At 38.5% G+C, this 22,893-nt stretch overlaps 1 protein-coding gene across 10 annotated transcripts in view; it reads left to right on the top strand.

The window, feature by feature from the left end:
• FHOD3 (formin homology 2 domain containing 3) overlaps positions 1 to 22,893 on the top strand; it is a 414,767-nt gene that overhangs the window by 30,346 nt on the left and 361,528 nt on the right. For all 10 annotated transcript variants that reach the window (XM_074825180.1, XM_074825169.1, XM_074825159.1 and 7 more), the window contains exon 2: positions 4,246 to 4,352. In XM_074825180.1, the coding sequence (XP_074681281.1) occupies positions 4,246 to 4,352 (107 nt within the window). The remainder of the gene's footprint in view (positions 1 to 4,245; positions 4,353 to 22,893) is intronic.

The following is a 22,893-nucleotide window of genomic DNA, read 5'->3' as shown; positions in this document are numbered from 1 at the left end:
GAGGTCAGTGCTGCTTAAGATGCGTTTTCCAGGTTCTCCTTTCGTCCAGACTAGACAGTTGTAGGTCAGTGAATCAGCACCTAAGCACCTACTACTTCTTGATACCTATCTTGTTGTGACAGAGTACAGATGTTAATATTTCAACTAGGTTTCAATATGAAAATGGAGATAATTAGCACATTAGCACATCAGTTACATGTTTAGTGAAGAATACTTGCATAAAGACAGCCATATTCTCCTTGCTTCCTTCATGTAAACCCAGTGGGAGAATGGTTGCTGATAGCTCTGGCTATCCACAGCTGGTGATCCTGGTGAAAACACTTGTTTTGATGATTCTTGCATGTACCTTAGCTTTTCTTCCTTCACTCGTGTGAAAGACACTACTTCTAGGTAGACTCACTGTTTATAGAGACAAGAGAATTTGGGAATATCAATAGGGATTCAAAAATGTACTCTGGATATTTTCTCAAGAAACTGTTAATTTGAGAAGATGAGAATGTAATCAAAATGCATGCATAGTTTTTATAGCTTTACAGATGTTCATGATATCATTTGATGCTTATCTAAAATCAAAAAACTTGCAGAAGACTGAAAAAGGAGTAACCCTTTTTTTGACTTGAAGAAGTAGCATTACATTTGTCCTGTCTGACAGTGTGTCTTTATGTTCATGATTCCGTGATAACCTGTAGTATTCTTTTAATGTGACTATAGGCAAGTATGGGAAATTGTCGTAAAGCCTGCAGGATGAGTTGCATTTAAATGACTTCTATCAACCTTTTGGCTCTTCTGGGAAATACAGCAAAGTGTAATATGAAAAATATAAATTACTTGAAGGGACTGGCAAGAGAGATTTTAGAACAAATGGATTCGTAAGCTTATGAAAAGATCTTGGAGAATCTGACCTTGTGGCAATAGTATAAATGAATTATGCAGTTTAATAACAACAAAATGCAGATCTGAATTGTGGGACAAGTAAGGAATACTGAAGAGTTAAACAGAATTGTGAAGAACAAAGTGAAATGAATGGAACTAATTTCTGAAAAGTCAGAATAGCAGTCTTCCTTCACGATTATGGAAAACATCTCCGTTAAATGTTCTTAGAAAGACAGTCTTTATGGATTCTGCCTTTTGATTCTCCTAAGAGAAAATGGTTGTTAATAAGGATTTTAATGTGAATTATGATCAAGGTGAAGAGCATGTTGTGAATGAACTAGATGGGGCCATTTGTGAGGGTCTCTGGAGATGGAAGAAGTGATGCGTAGCAGATAAACATGGGATTAACATTGAGCAGAGAGGAGAGACTAACATCCTGAATTGTTACTAATAAGCACTAATGAGTGAACATCAGCCATCCTTTGTGTTGAAAAATGCAGGCAATTTACTAATTAAAAATAATTCATAAGGTGGCTTCTCTTTTTGTATTCTGCCTGCAAAATATGTGTGCAAGTGAAGCTTGGAGGCAAAGTAGCAAAGTGATCCTATATAAGGAGGATTTTAGAGTCCATTGCCTTAATACTTACGCTCCTTTTGAAAGTGTTATTTTGCTCCCTTCCATCTCTGTGTGTACACATGAAAGAGAAGAAAAAATCTTTTAGGCAGGACTTGGTGTTAAGTAATGGAAATTAAAGATATTGCCATATCTCCCATTACCCTGACTCCTATTAATGAATATAGTGTGCCATGTACAGCACTTTAAAGTCTGAACGAATAGCATGTTCAGCTGAAACTATGGAGATGAGATGAACATAGGTAGAATGTCCTATTCTTTATTTTGTACATGCAGTACTTCCTGTTCTCATCACGCTTTTTATACACTAAAGTCATAAGATATTTGTAAAGCACAGTTCCTTTTCCCTAATTATGTAGTATAATTGGAAATTGTGGGCAGATCTCCTAATCTCCATGGTGACAGCAGAACATTTATCTAATTAGTAGTTTGCCTTTTGGCATTACTTTGAATAAATTAGCATTTCATTAGATACTTTGGACTACTGGGAAAAGTTTCCCAGAGTAGTATTTAGTCTTTCTTCTCTAAAGAGTGTATTTTGAATTAGAATAGGTTAATAGTATCCTTTGTAACTGGAAGGATACATGGTAGTAATACTGTTGGTATTCTTAAATCAGAGCTGCTCTTGGAGGTTCTTCCCTTTCTTTTATCCCCAGGAGTCAGCATAAAAACTTATGTCACCTTATTTGCCTTACTCTTTCCCAAGGGGGAAAAAAAGGGAAGTAAAAAATGGAAGAGGTTTGAAATACAACCTTACCTCCTCCTTCTACCCTTTCCCTTTCTCCAGATGATGAACTTTTCTTTCAGATTGCAAACAGTGCAAAGCATAATGGTGTAGTCTAACCCAAAAGTTGCGTTCTGTCACTTGCTAATTATAAATGAGCTCTTCTGCAGTATTTCTAATTAATCCAGAATAATCAAAGACTATTTGTGTTGTTTTCTTGCATATATAAATCAATGATAGGAAACTGGGTGACTTAAGTTTTAATATTGACTGCCAGATAAGAAGTGTGGCTGCTTATCATGCTTTCCTGAACAGCTACTGGGAACCATAACTTTGATGGGAAGTTAAAAGACGTAATTCATCAAAGATGGATTCTCATTGATTTTCTTCTCTAGTGTTAAAAAGAGCAGAAAGAAAAATTCATGGATGTGATAAAGGACTGTAATTTCCTTTCCGTGAGTCACTGGCTGTTTCAGATCCTTGCTTACCCCTTCAAAGAGTCATTGGCTGCCACCTGTGGCAGATTGGTATGGAGCATGGTGTTAAACATTCTTCTTGTCCCAAAGTGACCTTTACACCACCACTGTCACGGTTGCCTTTTGGTAGATGGAGGCATACAAAGGACCTGTCTGTTTTGCCAAATCCAGAGGAATGACACCTCTTCTGTTTGGCAGGTCAGTCTGAGACTGCTTGGCTATCAGACTGGATTTTGTATCTATTAACACATCTGGGGTTTACAATATTTGTGAACCTGGAAGCAGTTAAAAAAGGTCCCCCAGTGTGGTGCTGACACACGAAGGTCCACGGCAACCCATCCAGCTGGGCTCAGTGGTGGCAGTTTCTCTGCTTCTGGGCTGGGTTCTCCAAGCAGATGGTCACATAACTCCCTAGTGGTGAGACAAGACAACTCTGTACTTTCACCTGCCCTTTGGTAAATGTTTTCTTGTTTCCCTGCCCTGGGAAGGCTTTTTTCCTCATTCCTTGTGATTTGACACTGGGTTATCTTATGGTGAGAGAGGATCTCATGTTACTTTCTAGCTCTTCGCTTGGGCTTCTTCAGTTTACTCTCTCAATCCAGTAATTATTTTGTATTTCTGTGCAACGAGTTAGCCAGAGTTTTGGGGTGGATATTCCTAGACCACCTTCTGTGACGAGCTCCCTGTTAAAAAAAAAAAAAAAAAAAAAAAATTCCTTGTCTAACTTGACCAAATATGACTTTTTTTTTTTAACACCTGGAAAAATTAATGGAAAACTTGAAGATGAGGAAAGACAGGATGGAAATAAAGAGGGTTTATTAATTGCTCTCTCCCACTTCAGCGTCACTGCAGGCAGGTTTCTGCTTTCAGGTCTGGTCCTTGGTTACCTCAGTACCTTTGCAGGAGGCTAGTATGAATGTCCAGTCCTTCCCCCCCTGGTACTTAGGAAGGTCTTCCTTGCAGCCTCTGAGGCCAGTTAGTGCCTGTCCCTAAAATGAGAACGCCAGAAAATCTGGGTTTTGGTTGACTGCACTCTCCCTTGCTGCAGGACCCTGACTCTTGACTGCCACACCTTTCACTGTCCCTTGGCTGTATCCTTCATTGTAGGGGATGTTCAGTAGTTCACAAAACAGCTGCTTCTTTCTTCCAGCTCCATCCAGAAGCCTAGAAACTCTACTTAAATGTGCTGTAAGAACAGAGAACACTCACTCATATCCTAGATATACATTTAAATTAACTTCTCTTTCTTTATAGGATTCTAAAAGCGCTGTGATAAACCCCTCTAATCTCCTTCTGTATGTTCAAATAAATAAATTTTTCTGTGTGTTTTAGTTGTGTTGATATTGTTGTTACCAAGCATGGTTTAGTGAATATGGACTTGCATAAATTGCCAAACAGCACCCATTTTCTCCTCCACTCCTAACAGGGTTTGTTGTAGGGAGTTCTTGTCTGGGGACCTGGAAGATGGGAAGGTGATGTTAGAGGTATGTTAGAGAGAGTGATGGCTGTAATCTAATGATCTGAATTTTGTTCTACAGCTTGATGACTGCACCCTGCAGTTGTCTCACAACGGTACTTATCTGGATCTAGAATCCACCCTAGCAGAACAAAGAGATGAACTGGAAGGCTTCCAGGAGGATGCAGGGTAAGTAAATGTTTACTAAATTTAGATAAATAAGCATATTTTTTCAGAAACACTGAGGTTTCGGGAGTGTGTGGGGTTAAGTGGGTACATACAGGTCTGTATAGGAACAGAAAAGATAAAATTGTTCCCTCTGTATGCACACGTCTTCCATTTTCTGCGATTAAGAATTTTACGACTTTTCTATCTACATTTGCTCTTATTTCTCTAAAAAGATGGCATACTGTAAGAAATCTATTCAGATGAATGTCTTGACTAGTCTAATAAATTTTTATAGTTCTTTGGAACTTGAAAAATGAGGGTGGTTGGTTCTGACAATTGAGATCTTTCTTATATGATAATAGTCAGTGTAGAAGATTATATTGGGGTGGTGCTCCTGAAGTTATAAACTCAGTTTCTTTGTGCTTTGAGATTTAATTCCTCCCTTTATATTCTTGGAGAAAAGACCTGTATTGATTTCTTTAACTCCTGCAATTGATTTAGCCAGGCTAGCAGGGAGGGGGGGGGTGGGGGTGGGGGGGTGTTTTTTTGAATATTCTGTCTTGCTACCTTTTTTTTTTAGTGATTGCTGGTACACATGGATTGAGATGACACAGGTTTCCATAAACCATCTCTGAGAACTGAAAGTGAAAACAAAAATTACCATCAACATGTGTCTGTGTGAATGCATGTATAAAATTTGCTTTTTAGCAAAACTTTTTTTCTGGGCCTTTTAGGTGATTATCTTGTTTAAGATATAAAATGAACAGACAGTCTAGAGCTATTTTTGCCTTGTTGTTTACTATATTAGACTGGATAGTTGTAATTAATTTTATGGGTGCGTTTTGGCATGGATTTCATGCATGTGAGTAATACAGCTGTGCCAGAAGGAAAATAACTGTATTCTGAATTGGTCAGGGCTTGTTAACACTAAGACATGCAGCCCTTTTGCTTATACTGGTTTCTCTACTTTCTGTGATAGCAGTCTTGCCTTTGTTTGATGAATACTTTTCAAAAATGTAAGCGGTGCCTCTGAAGATTATTTCATGTAGAGAAGAATTTTAAATAATATGTTATAGATATTCATGTGTGTATGTCTACTCCATACATACCAGTTTAGGTCATGTTTTTATAACTATTGGAAGATAAAGAAACTGTTCTGTTAGAAATTAAATTAGTTAGAAGTTCTTCGATAGATAGAGTATTGAATACAGCTGAACTGAGCTTCCCTTCCAATGCAGCCAGAGCGTTGCGTATAGAAGTTGATACAGTTTTCAGTTTTATGCAGAGGTGATAGAAATTGCTGCAGAGAACAGGAAGTTCTTATTTCCAGCTAACTTTATAATTAATTGAAATCAAGTAAGATGAAGGAAAAACTTTCTTTTGAGATCTTTTTTTGTAGTAGTATGCGTGAGTTCGTCACGTTTTCTTTTCCTTCCATTGATGTCTCCGTGATAATTCTAATGATTTTAACTTCATTGCTTTTTGACACCCCACAATGGCATCGCCAAGCAAGTTGGCAAGCCAGAGACCAGTTGGTGCTTTTCCTGCCTGACTTTGCGCTTGAAATGGCAAGCTACCTTCCACCTTGTTTTAATTTCTGCTTCCTTTGGGCACATAAAATCAATGATATGAATTGTTCCTGAAACACGATTCTGATTTTCTCTGTGGTGGCTATCCTAGGAAAAAACCCAAAACACATGGAAATAACCTTGCTGCTTGGAATTTCATGTCTAGTGTGTTGTTTTGACATTAAAAATCAGGTTATGTTTGTGTGTACTTTGCATGTGTGTGCAGGCCTCCTCCTAATTGCGCAATCTGTACTCAGTTGAGTAATTGCTTCTTCCAGTGGCCTGTCCTGCCAGGTAATGTGAAGTCTGCTGGGAGGTCCTTCATTCCTCTGCAAAGATGAATAGGGAGGTATGAAACTGGGTGTACTAAGGTGCATCAAAGCTTGGGCTACAAATTATTATCGTAATTATCTTTTGAAATGGGTTTTGTGAAATCAAAGAGAACAACTATTGTGTCTGTTGTCATGTATGTAGCCCTCACCTTCCCTGGTCTTTTCCTTGCTCTCTGAAGTCGTTCCTCTGATAATTAATTGTGGGTCAATAGGAAGTGTTGTGTTTTCATGTTTCAGCTGCCTGCCTTAGGTGCCACACCAGGACTGGCTCTTGGGTGCCACACCAGGACTGGCTGTGTTAGATGCTACCATTGTAGCTGTTGTGACCCATTTTTCTTTGATGTGTTCCCACTACAGTCTTCCTCCAGACCATTCTTTCTTACCTTTAGGATAAATTATGCAGGTGGTGATAGTTGCAAAAGGCTGAAATGATGAGAATGGAGTGAAGGAAGAATGACGGGGATGTTCGGGAGTAAATCAGTGAGTGAACTGCAGATGAGCACAAAAAGTCACATGTACCTTGCTGCAGAGGGAAGAGGGGACAATTGCCTGGGAGGATGCCCCCCTCAGCACCTCCTCTGAGGTGCCTGCAGGTATAAGAGGCATACTTCCCTTGGATAATCCTGGTTTGTGCTTAACCTGCTGTGAAAGTGTTGTGCTTTAACTTGACTGTGTTAAGGTTGAGGATGTTTTGCTCCCTCTCTCCTACATGCACATACCCAATAATTTGCAGATTGGTGTCCTGAAATCCTAGTGTTTTGCTCTGCTGCAGTGGGATGCAGGTCAGTGAAGTACAAAACCTTGCATTTAGGAGTAATTGGCTAGAGCACAAGGAGGTACTGGTCAGGCAGAAAATGAAGACAGAGGAACACCTGACTTGTCAGCAGCTTGACAGGAAATGATCTGACATTTTTGGGAACTGTGAGTCGAAAGCAGTTATTGTGGTGCTGTGAGAAAGGTAAGGGGCATCCTAGGGTTTAAAACCAGGAATTTAGCCAATGAAATGCAATAAACTTGGTGTCTTCAGTACTGGTTAGAATTCAGCTGGATTTCTGCATCCCATTTTTGTCCCCGTTTTGCAAGAGAATAGGAGGAAGATAAACAAAAACAACCAGAACTTTGGAAATGTGTGCAGTATCTTCCCCATATGACTTAGTAACATCATCACTTCAGGGTAAATGCAACTCGAGTGATGTCATCCAGAAAAACAGGCATATTCTAGACATAGGGTAGCAAATGCAGTCAGTAATGTCTCCCTCCATTCCAGGTTTCTAGAAAACTAAACTCCATTTTTGGGCCTTGCAGCTCTAATCTTGCCCCTCCAGACACCAAGGTGTTGAGCTGGAGTGGTTCTGAGCTGGAGCTACTGGTTGTAGGCGTTGGGGGTTTAGCAGCAGCCTGCTGTCTGGAAGAGACTGGCTGCAGAAACCACTTAGTCTCTCTCTTTCTCTCTGGGTCATTTCAAGGTCCTGCTCTTAATCTTTAAAGCTTTTAATTTTCTGAGATTAGGATACCTCAGGACCTGCTTCTCTGCCATGCCAAGGCTGCTGTGCTCATCAGGGTCACTGAAGCTTGCTGAACTCTGAATGATTTCATAGCTGGATATTCATAGCATTTTTAAATTTTAGATCCTCGACTGTTGAAACTGTGGTCACTCTTGGAGTGACCAGAATGTCCCGCAATCTGGCTGCTTTCAGCATCTTTTTGCCAAACGTTCCTGTTTGCCCAGGCAAAACTAGGAAGATTTTTTTTTAAGTGGGCTGCTGAAAGGAGACTTATAAATCAATAAATAAACCATATAGGAAACATAATCTTACAAATTTTTATTGGTGTGAAAGACTGCAGGTATCTATTTTCTCTTGGAAGGATTGGATGAGAATAGTGAAAAATGATAAGGATTTTTCTTCAGGAGGAAAGAAGATGATGGTGGCAGCTAGGCTGGAGGTTTATGATGTGTATCTGTAAATAACACGTATAAGAAACACATGCACTCATGCACAATTTCAAATGAATCTGCTTCTGTTACTCAGTATAATGAGAAGAGGCTTTTGGTAGTTGCTGTCCACTCCAGCAGAGTCTAAACTTCTGTTTATGGAAGGAGAAAACCCAACACATATGCCCTCTCAGCCTGTAGGGCTAACTGAGCAAAATGTAGACAGGGATGGGACTGTTTTCCTGTGTCCACAACTCTCGCTGCTGCCATTTGCACCTTTGGGAATAGCTGTGGGATTCAGGAGAATTGGATCGTTTTTATATGGATATTTTTGGGGGGACAGTTAAGATGAACAGCTGGCCAAGCAACAAGACTGGTCCTGAAGAAAGTGACATGACCAGAAAGCAGGTCAGTAAGAACATGTAGGAAAGCAGCATTTCTTTTAAAGTCTGGCATGTATTCATGGCTTGTTTGCTTGATTGGTATTTTATTATTTTTTTTCTCCTTGCTCCCAACACAAGTTACTTTGTGGATGCTTTCTTGTGTAAGGAGGTAATGTGGAGGCAATTTAGGTGGGCTGGCTGTTTTGTTAAGGTGCCTGTGACAGGTAGTGCTCTTTTCCTTTGTTTACATGAGATTTTATAGAGTGAGTAAGAATTGTCAAGAAGTTTATGTATTTAAATTTCTGTATAATTGCCCAAGTTTTTTTCATGGGCCTGTCTTAACAGGTCATAATAGTAGCCTACAAGGTAACACAGTCCTAAACCACAGAACACAAAAGTTTCTTCAGACAGCACACTGTGAGCAATGGGTATTTCCTCGGGGAATATGTTTGCAAGACTTCAGCAGAAAGATTGTTTTAAAGTACTTCTGACAAATCACTTCAGTGCTAGTGTTTTTACATTCCTTCTAGACACCCTGTCCCAAGCCATTTTGGCTGGGTGAGTCCCGTTTAAGTTGGATGCCAGACCTTTTCCCTCTTGATGCTGGTGTTCATCCTGGACTCGATTCAGAATCTGTTGAAGGCAATGGAATCTGACAGGGATCTTTAATATTCTTTTCCTACTTATATACTGTAGTTTTTGCCTGCTTAGACTTTGCAATTAGCACAATTGTGAGAATGAAAACTCCTCATCACTTTTTTACATGAGGAAGTTGGGGATGCATTTGAAGATTAACTTGTTGTTTGTTGAATAAAAACTAGAGCAGGTGGGCTGTGGAAGGCTTTGTCATGTTTTGCTTAAGGTGCTCTTCATATATCTATTATCGTATTCTGTAGTTATCCAGGTACAAGGACCAGAAAGGCTCAGAACTGTAAAGGAACATGATACTGTGTGAGGCTGAGGGCTAGAGTGACTCAGATGATCAGCTTTTGATCAGAGGTCTCTTAGGCCTTGAATAGCCTGCTGTGTTCAAGGATTTCCCTAAGTTGGACCCTCCTACCGTCTCTCATGCTCTTTAGTTAGAGCCTAGATGCATTCAGGCTGTCACATAGCTGAGAGGTTATGGTAAATTTTGGAAAGTCTTTCTACAGGGTAGCAGTATTCTAGTCTATAATGCATCTGATTAAGATGTTGAACCATGTTTGAAGTGAATAATTAGCTAAAACATTACTGTTGCAAAATAAATGGCCATAAAGATTAAGTTTTCACATTTCTAATGAAATACATTGTTTTTCTGGATGGCTAAGTTGGTGCTGTTTTAATTCCCTCCCTCCAAAAGTTTGAGGGCAATAGCTATTACTACCCATGTTTTCAAAACTTTATGCAGCTTTTTAACTTCTTAATTTTTAGTCCTAATAAAGTGTTTTTGTTTATAGAACAAAAAATCATTATATAGAAGGTTGAAATTAATCTGTAGGTGGAACTGTAGAAATTAATTATCTTGCAATATTCCTTGGCAGCAAAATGAAATAAAATAACAGGTCCCATACACTTTCCCTGACACAGAACAATAGGCAAGGCATCTTTGAGCATTCATGCTTCCAGAGAATGTAATTAAGAATAATTAAGCAAATGTGTATGTATTTCATCGAGCCTGTCAAATGAGACATGTGACTTTGAAGGATGTGTCCTGAAGTAGGATGGAGGCAATTAACACTTGAATGTTCTACCACACAAATTATTGACCAGTTATGAGATAAGGACTCTTGTCAGTGGATCTTCTTGACAAGATATTTTGTGAAGATGATGGTTGTCAAATTAAACTTTCCTACTAGTAGTAAAATGCTACTGCTTTTATAGTTAATGAATATTGTTGTGTGACTGTAAAATATATTTAGAAAACAAGCCTCTGAATAAATAATAGCCAAGTTGAATAAATTTTACTGCAGACCAAGGCTTGTTTTCTCAGATACTCTCAGCTTTAAAGCTGGCTTGATGGTGTGGAAGTAAATCTCTTCTGCGTATATTTAGGTCAGAGACTGCAAGCCACTTTGCTTGCACCAAAAGACACAAAATGCAAGACCCGTGTGGGCTTGTGGAAAGAACCTGTGGTCACCTGCTTTGGTGAGCTGGCCAAGAGGGAGCTGGCAGGCAACAGTAAGTGCAGAAATTACAGCAATCACAAGTATCTGTGGTCTCTAGTTGAACCCTGGGGATGTCAAATGGGGTGCAGCCTAGACGGAGAACCTTCAGGCAAGTAGCCTACAAAAAAAGTTGAGATACCGCACAGTCATACTTTCATTGACGTGCTGACGTGTCCTTCAAAGGGAAGTAGAGTTGGTTTTGCTCTTCTCCCAGTCCCCTCAGTCTTCCAAGCTGTGCCATGTTCCTTCCAGCTGAGAAGGAGCCAGCATCCATAGTGGCACCTTCCCCAGCTTGGATGAGGAGGCAGTCACTGCTTCATGAGCTCTTACCCCTCTGAACGGTTTTCAGGGGGCAGGAGCCTGGGATTGGTAGACCTGACCGGGGTAGCTTGTGGGCAGCTCTTGAGGTTGATGCTTGTGAAATGTGAAGGCATGCAGTCATCTTACCCTATGCATCTGGGAATAGCATCAAAAGCTCACGCAGGCTTTTGGGGTGTGGGACAGCACCTCAGATCCCAAGCACTAAAATGTTCTGCGGTTTGGTTTTGTGCTGTGGGGTTTTTTTTGTGGTGGTTTGGTTTGTGGGTTGTGGGTTTTTTTTTTTTTTTTTTTTGGTGAGGGTGTTTTTCTGCTTGATTTCTTTTGAGAGCTTGACTCATGATTTTATAGTTTGTGGCTGTCAGTACTGAAACAGCTGTGTCTCCTTCTCTCCCACTTTGCCCCAGAGTTTACTCACAGCTCTCTGTTGTCGAGGAAAAAATCTACATCTGTATCAATGTATCTGTGGAAACATTTGAAGATTTACTATTTTTGAATTTTAGTGATTACCGCTGGCAAATGAATGCAATAAAAAGAATAAAAAGTGCTTTTCTTCAAAAACTATTTCCATTGCAAAATGTATTGCAAAAATACTGTTGTGCTTAGCTCTTTCCCAACCCATTAAGTACCAAATACAGTGCCAAACCAAAAAGCGTGTGAATAATTCTTCCAATTTTTCCTAGGACAATTTTTTTTAAAGATGTCTAATTTGGCATTCAGGTTTACATGTGAGAATAGCTGAGGAGTCCAATATTTTAGGGTGGAAACTTAAATAAAAACAGCTTATAGAAACAGCTGATGCCAGATGTTTTCTTTTAAAACATTTAATTTTATTAACATTGAAGCTCCTTAATAGCTGTGTTTGTGCTCTGCCCTCCTCATCGCTGATGAGGCTATAAGCTAAGCGAGCAGCTCTCGAGGCTTGGAAATATGTTTCTCTTCAATTTGCGAGGAGGAAATCCCTTCCTCTCTTCATAAACAGATCATCTGTGGGGCTTCAGGTAGAGATGCCAGAGAATGCTGTAGGACTGCTCTGAACTCAACTTCTGTTGTGAGTAAAACCATCGATTTGAGGATCCAAACCTTAAACAACAGCAGCACCGTGCGCACCCACCGTCTGCCAGTGCAGCTTGCAAACTGGTGTAGTATTGCAGTGTAATTGCCTGGAGTGTGTGGGCAGTCCAGTGAGTTTGTGCTGGGTAATTAGTAAAAGCTGTGAACTTGCTACACTTCCTATCCCACAGCAACCATTCATGTCCTGCTCCTCTCCTGTGGTAAAGTAGATTTGTATAAGCAAGTTCACACTATGTTTATCTCATGGGAATTCATCTGTCTATGTGCTTTGTGTGTGGTGTGTGTGTGTGTTTGTTTTACCACCAACTAAACTAAGGTAGTAATCTGCTTCTGATAAAAATAAGTGTCTCCAATTGAACCTTCAGTTTTGAACTAGCAGCTTAAACCACTGCAAATCTGTGACTAGCCCAGGATCTCTGGTAATGAAGCTGTGAAAACTAGTGACTTCTGCCAGGGTTAAGACCACAGTAGTACAGCAAAATGGTAATTTAGTTCCTGTTCACTGCTCAGTAGTTGTGCTCGCTAGCAAAAGCATTGATGGCCCAGCAATAAATGCAAAGCTTATTTCCTAAATGGAATTAATATGGAGAAATAAGTGGCCTGAGGGCTGTGTGTTATATTTAAGAATGTGTATGTCAAGTTATGAAGGAGCCCTTGCCAAATATGATGCTAATGCCAAAAAGCAGAAAGAGACCCAAAGCAGCACGTTGATCAATACAAAATAGAATTTATTTTTATATACTTACATACACACATGCATGTTCTAGTGCGAAGTAGGACAGTTTTAAAATAGTTCTTGCTGAGTCTGGTTACACTGATCATACCCTGAGGAAAGAGCGTAATTGGCCAATTAAGCCAGTAGGACATTGCTTTGAAATGTGTTCTGTATCACTTCGGGTAATCTCTTCTTCAGGTTTAGTATCTTTTTAATATCATCAATTAAATTGGAAAATTGTAAAAGATAGGGTTTTTTTCCTTAAGGTATTAGAGAATGATTTTTAGTAGAAGGGAAATGTTTATGAAAATTTTTGTAAAAAATAGTTTTAAAATGAAGTCTCTTTTTGCTTACATTAATTATGGGAAGAAAATAGAGCTCTTTTTTGGTATTATAAGTCAGAGTTAAGTCAGGTAGCAGGGGTCTTTGTGAGAATGAAAATGATTGTGCAGGTGCCGTTTGCTGCTGCTCTGCAACTATGGACTCTCTAATGAAGTTGGTCTGGCACTTTGTTCTCCTGGAACCAGAACTGTGGGTCAAAGCACGAGAGTGACTCTTTGCCTGAAGAGGTGGAAGCATCAAGTGACCCAGCTCGGGGAGATTAATTTATTTTGCTTACCTCATTGCCCTTTACGTTCTCAGTTCTTTCTTTTTTTTCCCCCTTTTTTCAAAAATCCTGATATTTCAAGGTATCTGTTTCTCCAAGTGCAAGGAGGTTTTAAATGCAAATCCTAACGTAACATGAGCTTCAAGTGCAGGTGATAGCAAACCCACATGACCAGAAATTACACTGTGTAAAGATTCCTGGGAGGAATGTGCAGCCAGAGTTTGAGAGCTACTGACAGTGGTGAGAAATATATAACCTGTGAATTGGAAAGCATTGTTCAAGTGATGTGTCTGCAGAAGAAAGTGATTTGAGGTTGACAAGATGTGAGGAAATGAGCCTTCTGGTTTTGTGTTTTACCCAGAAGCAATGTTCTTGTTAAAATAGTACTTCTAATGCAAATCTCTTCACCCTTTGCCAACTCATAAAGTTTGTGTTTTCTTAATGCAAAAATATAAGATGGAGATTTAACTGATCATGCTATCACTGTTTTACAAAAAGACAAGTTGAACTTCTTGCTGAAAACTATTATGTATGTGTTGAGCTTTTGGGGTGGGAAGGCACACAGCTTTGTTGGTGAATAAGGACAGATCTTGAAAAATGATCACTTGCTGACTGCAAAGTCAAGTCAGCCCTCAAATATTTTAGGGGCTGTTAGAAGGTTATTGTTTTAATGCATGGAAATTGAGCCATTAACAACTGAGAAATGACCGTCATGATGATTCAGAAAGTAGGGGAAGGGGGTAGGGAGGGGATGGTCATTTTCCAGCTTCTGAAGTTTGCTTGCACAGAAACTGAAATGGACGAATGGAAGAAATGTTCCCCCATTTTAACTTGCTGCATTTCAGTGTGTGAAAGTGATTCATTGTCTTTTGGCAAAAATCATTGCCTTGTGGTGAGGTTCATAGAAGAATCCACCCAGACGTTTACTGACATATACTCAGAATACATTAGTAATAAATAATTAGGTGCACTATTGATGTGGCTTAACACACATACTTGGTGAATCCCTTGATTGCTTCACTAGACCCTTTTGAGTTTCTCATTTTCTTCCTCTTTCTCCTTCTATCCTATTTTGTTTCCATTTCAAAAGAGGAGGAAAATGAAAGATGAAAACCCTGCCTAGTAAAGGTTGTTCTTGTGAAGAGTAGGTAGATATAAAAACCCAGCACCCCGTAGTTACTGTATGTAGTCCTTATTTGCAGAGTTACATGGACAAGTGTGTTTCAGCCAGGGTGCTCTTCCTCTCATTGGTATTCACATGCAATTTTTTGCATGGTGTATAGTTTGTTAGTAGGGAATGAGGCAGTTTATTGTTCAATTATGTTGGCAAACACAGAACATAATATTGGAATAATCCGCAGGGGAAAAAAACCCCATACAAGTCTCAGCATACTGAGTTCCTTTGCATACTGTTGTGTACACTAATAATCTGCAAGATTTTGCCTGCCCTATTTTTGTTTTGGGAATATGCTGTTGGGATTATTTCTACCTGGATTAGTTAATTTTTAATTATTTTTAGGTTTTCTTAGTGAAGATCAAACAGGCATCTGAATAGTCTCTGTATATGTATTTTTAACCACTCTTGTCAAACGAATGTTAATTTAGTAAATGTGTTATGGTCCAGGAATGCTCTGAATAAAACCACTATGTTAAATAATTAGATGACTTGTGAGTGTATTGCAAGAACAGGATGCAGACACATTCTGACTTCACATTAAGTTTTTAGATGGAAAAACTAAGGTAAGAAAGGAAAGTCCACTGACTTAATTTGGAGAGTAGTGTGTGTGTTTGTCTCCAACTGCATGTCATGTACTAGAAAGGGTTACTAGCGCTGTCATCCATTTGAAGTGTATTAAAGGTGTGAATCTTAGCATTTGAAAGACTTTTAAAATTACTTATTTTATTTCTTGAGCTCCTTTGTTTCCATTATTCGATGAGAATAACATGAGCTTGAACATGACAGTTGGATCATTGGATGATGATCTGTGAAGAACTTCAAAAAAGCTATTTGTTTGGATAAGATTTTCGGATTACTTTCAGAGAGAATCTTAATTCCACTCTCTGTGCACGTGTGTGCTCTCACTCTCTCTCCGAAGACTTGGCTTTTATACAACAGTTTTTTAAGTGTTAGAATTTTTTTTACATCTCTTGAATCTGCAGCTGAATGAAGAAGCATATCATATTGAAACTGCAGGCAAACCATATCTTAACAGCTTTGAAATCAAAGCCTGGGATTTATGCTGTCTGATTAATAGCAGGTTAAGAAACAGTTTCCTTATTGTGTGTGTGCTGGCTTGCAGATCTTTTTCAGGGAAAACCCGATAGACTCAAGTGCTTGAACTCTGGCAAAAGTTTCATCTCTTCTGCTTTCAACAAGGCATAGTTTGTTTTCCACTGCTGATGTGGAGTACCTTAAACTATGAAGCGACTGACTGTGAGGCAATACCAGATTGCAGAAGCATTTTCCACTCCCTCTAAGGTGTATGCAAGTGAAGATGGAAATGTGTAGGTGCTGAAATGACAATGTTAAAGCCAGTTGCAAAAATAATGCACTTCACAGTGGGTTTGTTGTCACGCATTTTCTTCTGGTGTCATGGTATTGTCCAGGCTTCTCTTCTGGGAGTCAGTGGCTCCTTCTTGAGCTTAGGGATTGTTGTTGGATGCTGTTCTCATTAAGCTTCTCCTCTTGGAAAAACATGGATGTGATTATTGGAGAAGGTCGATGGTCCACCAAGAAACCTGAGTGCTGTGAGAGGCTGTAACAATGTGAAACATGTGTTATGCATGAGTGTTTTGAAAGCTTTCCATGAAGAGCAGAATTTGTGTTAGATAGGTTTTCATAATGGTTAGGTTGTTACATCAGGCAGAAGTAGATGCAGAATTGTTACAGGATAACTTGTGAAGTTAGGCTGGCTTTAAATGCTGGCCAAGTCTGAAAACATTTTCAATGTTACTAAGTTGAGGTTAGTTTTGATCCAGCCTATGCTCTCTTTAGGAAAAACAGACAACAGCCCATGGTGTTAGTTTAGCTTGATTCAGTAACCCATTGTGTTTGCTTTGATAGTGATCATAAAGGACGATGAAAATACCATCTGATTATTTCAAGAGTCTTGGGACAAGGTAAACGGATGCCTGGCTGATCTGATACCACCTAGTTCAGAGTTGGCCTTGCTGTGAGTGATTTACTGATACTGAACCTAATAACAGTGTGCAAGTCTGATTATGGGGGCTTCAAAGGTTGGGGGGTGGGAAACCTTCCTGTCTAATAACAGTTGAAACTAATAAAAATGCAAAGTGCCTGTATTGTTTGCCCGTATCTGATTTCACCTTTATTTTGCCTGATTTGGTGAAACTGAAGAGGATAAACTTTTATCTAAGTTGTAGGTTTTTATGTAGTTTCATAAATTGCCTGCAGGCTCAACTGTGAGCTGATTGCTCTTTACAGTGCTCCTCTGAAGCAGAATGAGGAAGGATATAAGCTGCCCAGTGTAGTGGGGCAATGAGAAGGATAAGGTCCATGCTCTAGACCTCCAGACTTAGAATGCCTTTACTGCTGTTGCCAGTTTGAATTGAAACTTTTAGAATTGTTTTCTACCACATCTAGGCTGTCTTCCTGGAAGCTCAGCTGGGATATGAACGAAATGGTACCTCTTAGTTGAAGACCCAAAACATGCATGCACAAACTAACTACTCCAGTTTTCAGAGGTTTTGTGTAACTGTCTGTTCTAGCACAGTGAATGATTTTTCTCCCTGAGTTATCCTTGAGAATTACCTTGATCTAGAACTGACTGATAATAATAATCCTAAAGGATGAAATCCTTGCTTGGAACAGAGTAAAATGAGGGTTGTGACAATATGCCAGTTTAAAACTGCTGTGAGGGTAGGGTATGATTGTTCATTATTATTAATTCATTTATTTTATTTTTTTTTAAAAAACAAACCAAAATCATCCCACCAAGATGCATCACTTAAAGTCCAGACACCAGTGTGGTTGGTCTAGTGATATAATATACATCATAGATAATAGAGTTGGGGGATTTCACTTATTTGCTATGTAGCTGTATGAATGTGTGTAACGCGTCACAGAAGATTGAGATCCAAGTTTGCTGTTATGGGGTTAAGTTAATGAATATAAGAAAAATATTTCCAAAATGGAAGAATGTACAGACCATAGCAGAGAGTAGAGCTTAGACACTCTCTCTTACCTGCATTAACTGAAAGGCTTCAAGTTGTTTGTGAACTAAAATAATGGCTTTTAACAGCACCAGACTTTGCTTCTGCTTGTGATGGCCTTTTGATGATTCAGGCGTCTGTGCTACAGATTTATTTTTTTTTTGAGTGAGTATAATGCAGAATTGTAAGTTTGCTTGACAGCCAACTATGTTACTAGAGAGTGTTATTAAAACCCTTACAGCTTATCTGTTGCTGTGCGATAAATCTGGCTTTATCCGTGGTTGTCAAGTATTGTGTAGAAAGTGGAACAGGAGGAGCCCAGAAGGGTGTAGCACAGCCTTCAATCTAACGATCTTTTATTGAGATATTAAGTCATTGTTAAGAAAGCTTGAAAAGTAATTTTCTACTTCGGTTTTAACTGATGAAATAATGTGTTCAGAAGCATGAGATTGTTTTAAAAGAAACTAAAGTTATTGAATTGAAATATGTAGGCTTTTAGGAAAATATTAGGAAGTCTGAATGGTTTCCTGTCCTGAAAGACAGGTCCATCAGTAAAGAAAAAAAAATTGAAATAGAAAATGTATGTTAATTGATGCATTCTCCTATTTTACAAAGATGAACTTTCATAGGGTAGTGACTGTGGTCTTCCTTGCTAAGAATGACAATGAATCAAAATTGGATATTTACATGAAAATCCTATTTTTAATACCAGCAACTCTTGAGTATAGATCTGAGTAGGAGGGATGTCTGTGTCCTAACAAACCAGACTCCCTTAATTCCTTTCAAAGTTTCCTTGAAACATTAAGAGGAAAATTGGGATTGGGTGTTTTTTCGTTTTCTTTTCTTTTTTCGTTCTTCCTTTCTTTGTTTTTTCTCCCTAACACAACAGTCTCAGTATTTCTCTTCTGATCAAGGAATTACTAGGCTCAAACATAGGTTTTAATCTAGAACAAATAACTATTTAAGACAGCTAATCTAGGTACTATTTTCAAAACGTCATATAAATTAAGTCTTGGAAGTGTATAATTGAGTGAAGCTATTTGTAATGTAGTATATAAACAATGACAAAATAAAGCATTTATATTCCAGAAGACAGGCACTCAGTGAGATATTGGGTATGTGTTTATTTATGTTAACTTATTAGAGAAGTTGAATATAGAAAACATTCTCTATCTTGGTAATTCCAAAGACTAGAAGTTAATCTAGTAGCAATAATGATTCTGATATCAACACAGATGTCAACAGAATGTGATGTCAGCACAGTATGTGAAAAATACTTACTCTGCTGCTGCTAAATTGCAGCTATTAAAGTAACTCTATTAAATACTGCTTGGCATTTTAAAATAAATACTATCCAGTCACACTCACTAGAGCATATATTTTTTTTTACAAAGTCATACCAAGAAAACTAGAAGCCCTAGTTAAGAGTAGATTACAGGCTTTGTTGCATGCTTAGGTTTTGTTTTCAATAAATGAAGCGTGTTTGTTTGAAATAGTTTTCCACAGTATATTTTTGAACCTTTTTTGGTTTTAATGTAAATGCCCTGTGTGCCCTACAGCATCCCCTGTTGTGTCATATCCTCCTCAGGTATTAGGACAAAACTCACTTACAGGCATGCTTTTTAATGGTATTTGGCCAGCACTTCATGAAGCTATGAAATCATGGATGCATTTAAAGTTACCCCTTTTTTTGGCATTTATTATTGTAAGATACTTGCCACTAAATGGAATTGTGGATTTAACAGTTTTGAGGTGATCTTCCTTTTGCAAAAATGTTATTCATGTTGCATGGTTGTCAACAGTATTCAGGAGGGAATTGCATAAATTTAGGTGTTTTACATGTTACTGGTCTTAGTGTAATTAACTTTTGTGTGGGAAATCTAGCATGTCTAAACCCTATTAAATGCCTCTATAGTGAGTTCTCATCTTTGTAATTTCTGGGATCTGAATCGTATTGATTTTGGTAGACGGGAGAAGTTGGCAAAGACCTTGTAGAATGAGCTTGCTCTGAATTTTGCTCTAGATTTTCAGGGTTCTCTATAGGGAGGTAAGGTAGAAGGGGAAATAGCATCACTGTTGAAGCTTGGAGAACTACCAAAAAAAGGTATTTTTTTTTTTATATTGAGAGAAATCATGCATTAGATTTTTAGAAAAGAGGGAAAAGCTGCATTAAGTTGTAATGAGCCTGAATCTCAACAAGCCTTATAATGGTGCTGATTTTTTAGGTCCTTGAGTTCATTCCCTCTCTTTCTGATGATTGAGCACTACTTGCTGTCTGCTTCTTCTAGCAGATCACCACAGACCTGTAGATATCAGCAGAGAGCTGAAGAAGTCAGCATACATTGTACCCTACAGACTGATTAAGCACTAAAGAATACCATGATAATAATGCTCCTCATATGTTACTTTGAGACATTAGCAATTTCTTTTAGTTGGTTAATTCTTCAAGATGGGAAGAATAATATAGCTGATTATGTAGGCTTTCTTTTTCTTTGCTAACTTGAGCAAAACTGGTCTGGACTATTCCTTTACAATTACTGTTCTGAAATAATAAAGCAATCTCTACTGAATTTTTCTATTTTTCTGATTTTGTCATCTTGGAGGATTTCCATATGTCAGAAGAACCAGAGTTCAAAAGTCCGGTTGATGAGGACCTTGAAATTTACATTGAATAAAAAGAAAGTCAATTAGAAGGTTGGAATAGGTTGATAAGCTGAACATTGGACCTTTTACATTAGAGGAACTCAGTTTTGGGTTCCAGAGTGGTTAAAATGGTTCTTTATCCATCTAGTGGGAATTAGATAAAATGAGCACTATGCCATGTGCGGAAAGGGTTTTAGGAACACATGTGGGAACAGCACTTGTAGCTTTCTGTGTAGCGCTTCTAACTTCTGCTGTACGAATGGTCACTCCAGAGAAAAGGCAAAGCCATCCAAAGGAATCTAATCCAGTTGACAATGTAACCAAAAGTGACTGTCAGTAGTGTGGTATGTGCCGGAGCTGAGTGAGACCTTTTGCATTTCATGGCAAGCTGGAGTCCAGTTCTGTTCTTTCATTCTGCAACACCCAGTTGTTAATGAGAAGTTACACAAATGTCTCATTTGTATATTTAAAATGTACTTTTTTAGTAAATTATGTAAGAGACATGATATATGTATAGGACATACAGGACATCTGACTATGTCTAGGACAGCCCTATAGCATGTACATGGAAACTAGATTCAGGATGCCTTACGCTATCTTGCGGTTTGTCTTCAGAAGTTACCACAAAACTGCTTCAGAGAAATAAGAAGAGGGGACTTGCAGAGGTAGGATGTATTCTAACACTTCCACTGCTGTCAAAAATAGATCCGAAGTGTGGCAAAAGCTTATTATTAACTAGAAGTATTTATCAAAATGTCATCAATATTGTTTTTAGCTTCCACTCATTTCGATAATAAAATACCCTGTATAGTTCTGGTACTTTATAGATCTTTTCAAATTGAAATTAAACCAGATATGATACACTAATGTATATTTTTTTGTATTTTTAAAGTACCTATTCATATCTCTGGAAATAAAGTCATTGATGAATTAAAGCTGAGTTCTGAATTTGAAAATAAAATGGATTATATGATAGATTGCAGATGGGAATTATGGGTAGTATGAGGCAATGGTTTATGTAGTTGGATTTCAGCATAATGGCCACATCTCAGAGAGACTTTAAAGCATACCTTGACATGTGCTAAAGGTTTGGAATAAATCCTGTGCTATATATCCCACACTAGTACCTAGAAAGTCAAGTATTGGATATAGTATCTGGCTTTTCTGGATCCATCTGTGTATGGATTTACAGGATGCAGAACACTGGGCTTTTTTCTTCTGATCTCTCTACAGGGACATCAGCTTTTTACGTATTCTGTATAGTTTTTTGCTTTCCTGAATACATGCCAGGGCTAATTCGATCCTTAATGTTCTCTCTGATACCAGGAATTGGAAGTTAGTTTGCCTGCCTCCTAGTCAATAATCTGTGAAACTGAAAGAGATGAGCTTTATATTATTGGTCTTCTAAGCTAAGTCTTGGAGAGGGAAAAACCAAAACACTGGCCACTCTTTCTTTTGTACTTTTTACCTATGCAAGGGCCGGGGGTGGGGGAAAGAATGCAACCAGTTTTAGTTCTGACTGAAAGATCTCAAACTCCTATCCTTCATGCTTGCTCAGTGTAAGTATTACTACTATTATTAAATCAATACAGGTATTTCAAGAACATCTCTACGAAAATTGTTTTCAATTAGAAATGCATCAGATATATAAAATCTCATGGCAGATACCAGGAAAGACAACTTCACACTGAGGGAATTCAGTGGTCACTGCTCTAAAGTAGCAGGCTACCATGCCACTGTCTTGGTGGAAGTGTTTTAAATAAACCTTCCATGTGCAGGCATTGAAATCTCATATAATGCTACTGTTATTTGCAAAAACGTGATACTAGTTTGTATATGTAAGTGTTACAGCAGACATAGTCTCTTGATTCTCTATCCCCTGCCTTTGCTATTTACTATTGGTTAGTGATGTTTTCTTGGAAGAAAGGTCAAGTTTCCTTTGTTTGTCTCAAAAGCCTCAGTGCGCCTTTGATTGGTATTAGGAGAGCCTACGTACTAACATAAAGAACTATAGACAGCAACAGGAATAATAAAATATGCTTCATGTTAGTTTCAAATCAGTGGATAGACTTGAACGTTTCGTAAAATAAAAGCTACTCAACTACAGTGAGAGTAAGTTTTAAAGTTATGTGTTGCATCTAATTTCCTCGACCCTTCTAGGATTTTTCCAGTAAATGTAGTGCCTAGACTGACAAATTCACCCCAAACTACAGGTAGAGCCTTTTGCTCAGTGTAAAGGAAATAAAGCCCAGGAGGACTTGTCCCTGTTTCTTTCATGCTGTTTTGTTCCTGGCTCAGCCTAATTTCTAGAACCTCCTTCCTTCATTTTTCTTCTGACTTGCACTACTTCTTTTGCCAATAGCTTCTTCCTCACTGAGTTTCTCTCTTTAGTTTTGAATGAGTTTGTCATTGTTTCTGGAGAACGGGGTTTCAGTTGGCACTGTGAAGAAATTTGTCTGAAATGTAATGTTGGGGTTTTTTCAGAGTAGTGGTGGTGGGGTTTTTGCTTGCTTTTTTGAAATGTATCTACTAGGCAAACTGGTTCCCTCCTCCTCTTTTCTTTACTAAACTTTTAGGCATCAGCAGTATAATGAATTATGGACTAGGAAATGAAGGTGCTACACGCTTACCTGCATTTGAAATAGGTCATTTTTCCTTGCTCAAAAACCCAT

The sequence above is a fragment of the Strix aluco genome, chromosome 1 (genome assembly GCF_031877795.1).
Source record: "Strix aluco isolate bStrAlu1 chromosome 1, bStrAlu1.hap1, whole genome shotgun sequence".
NCBI classification, from domain to species: domain Eukaryota; kingdom Metazoa; phylum Chordata; class Aves; order Strigiformes; family Strigidae; genus Strix; species Strix aluco.
The sequence above is the reverse complement of the archived record's forward strand: the minus strand, read 5'-3'. Positions and strand labels throughout refer to the sequence as shown.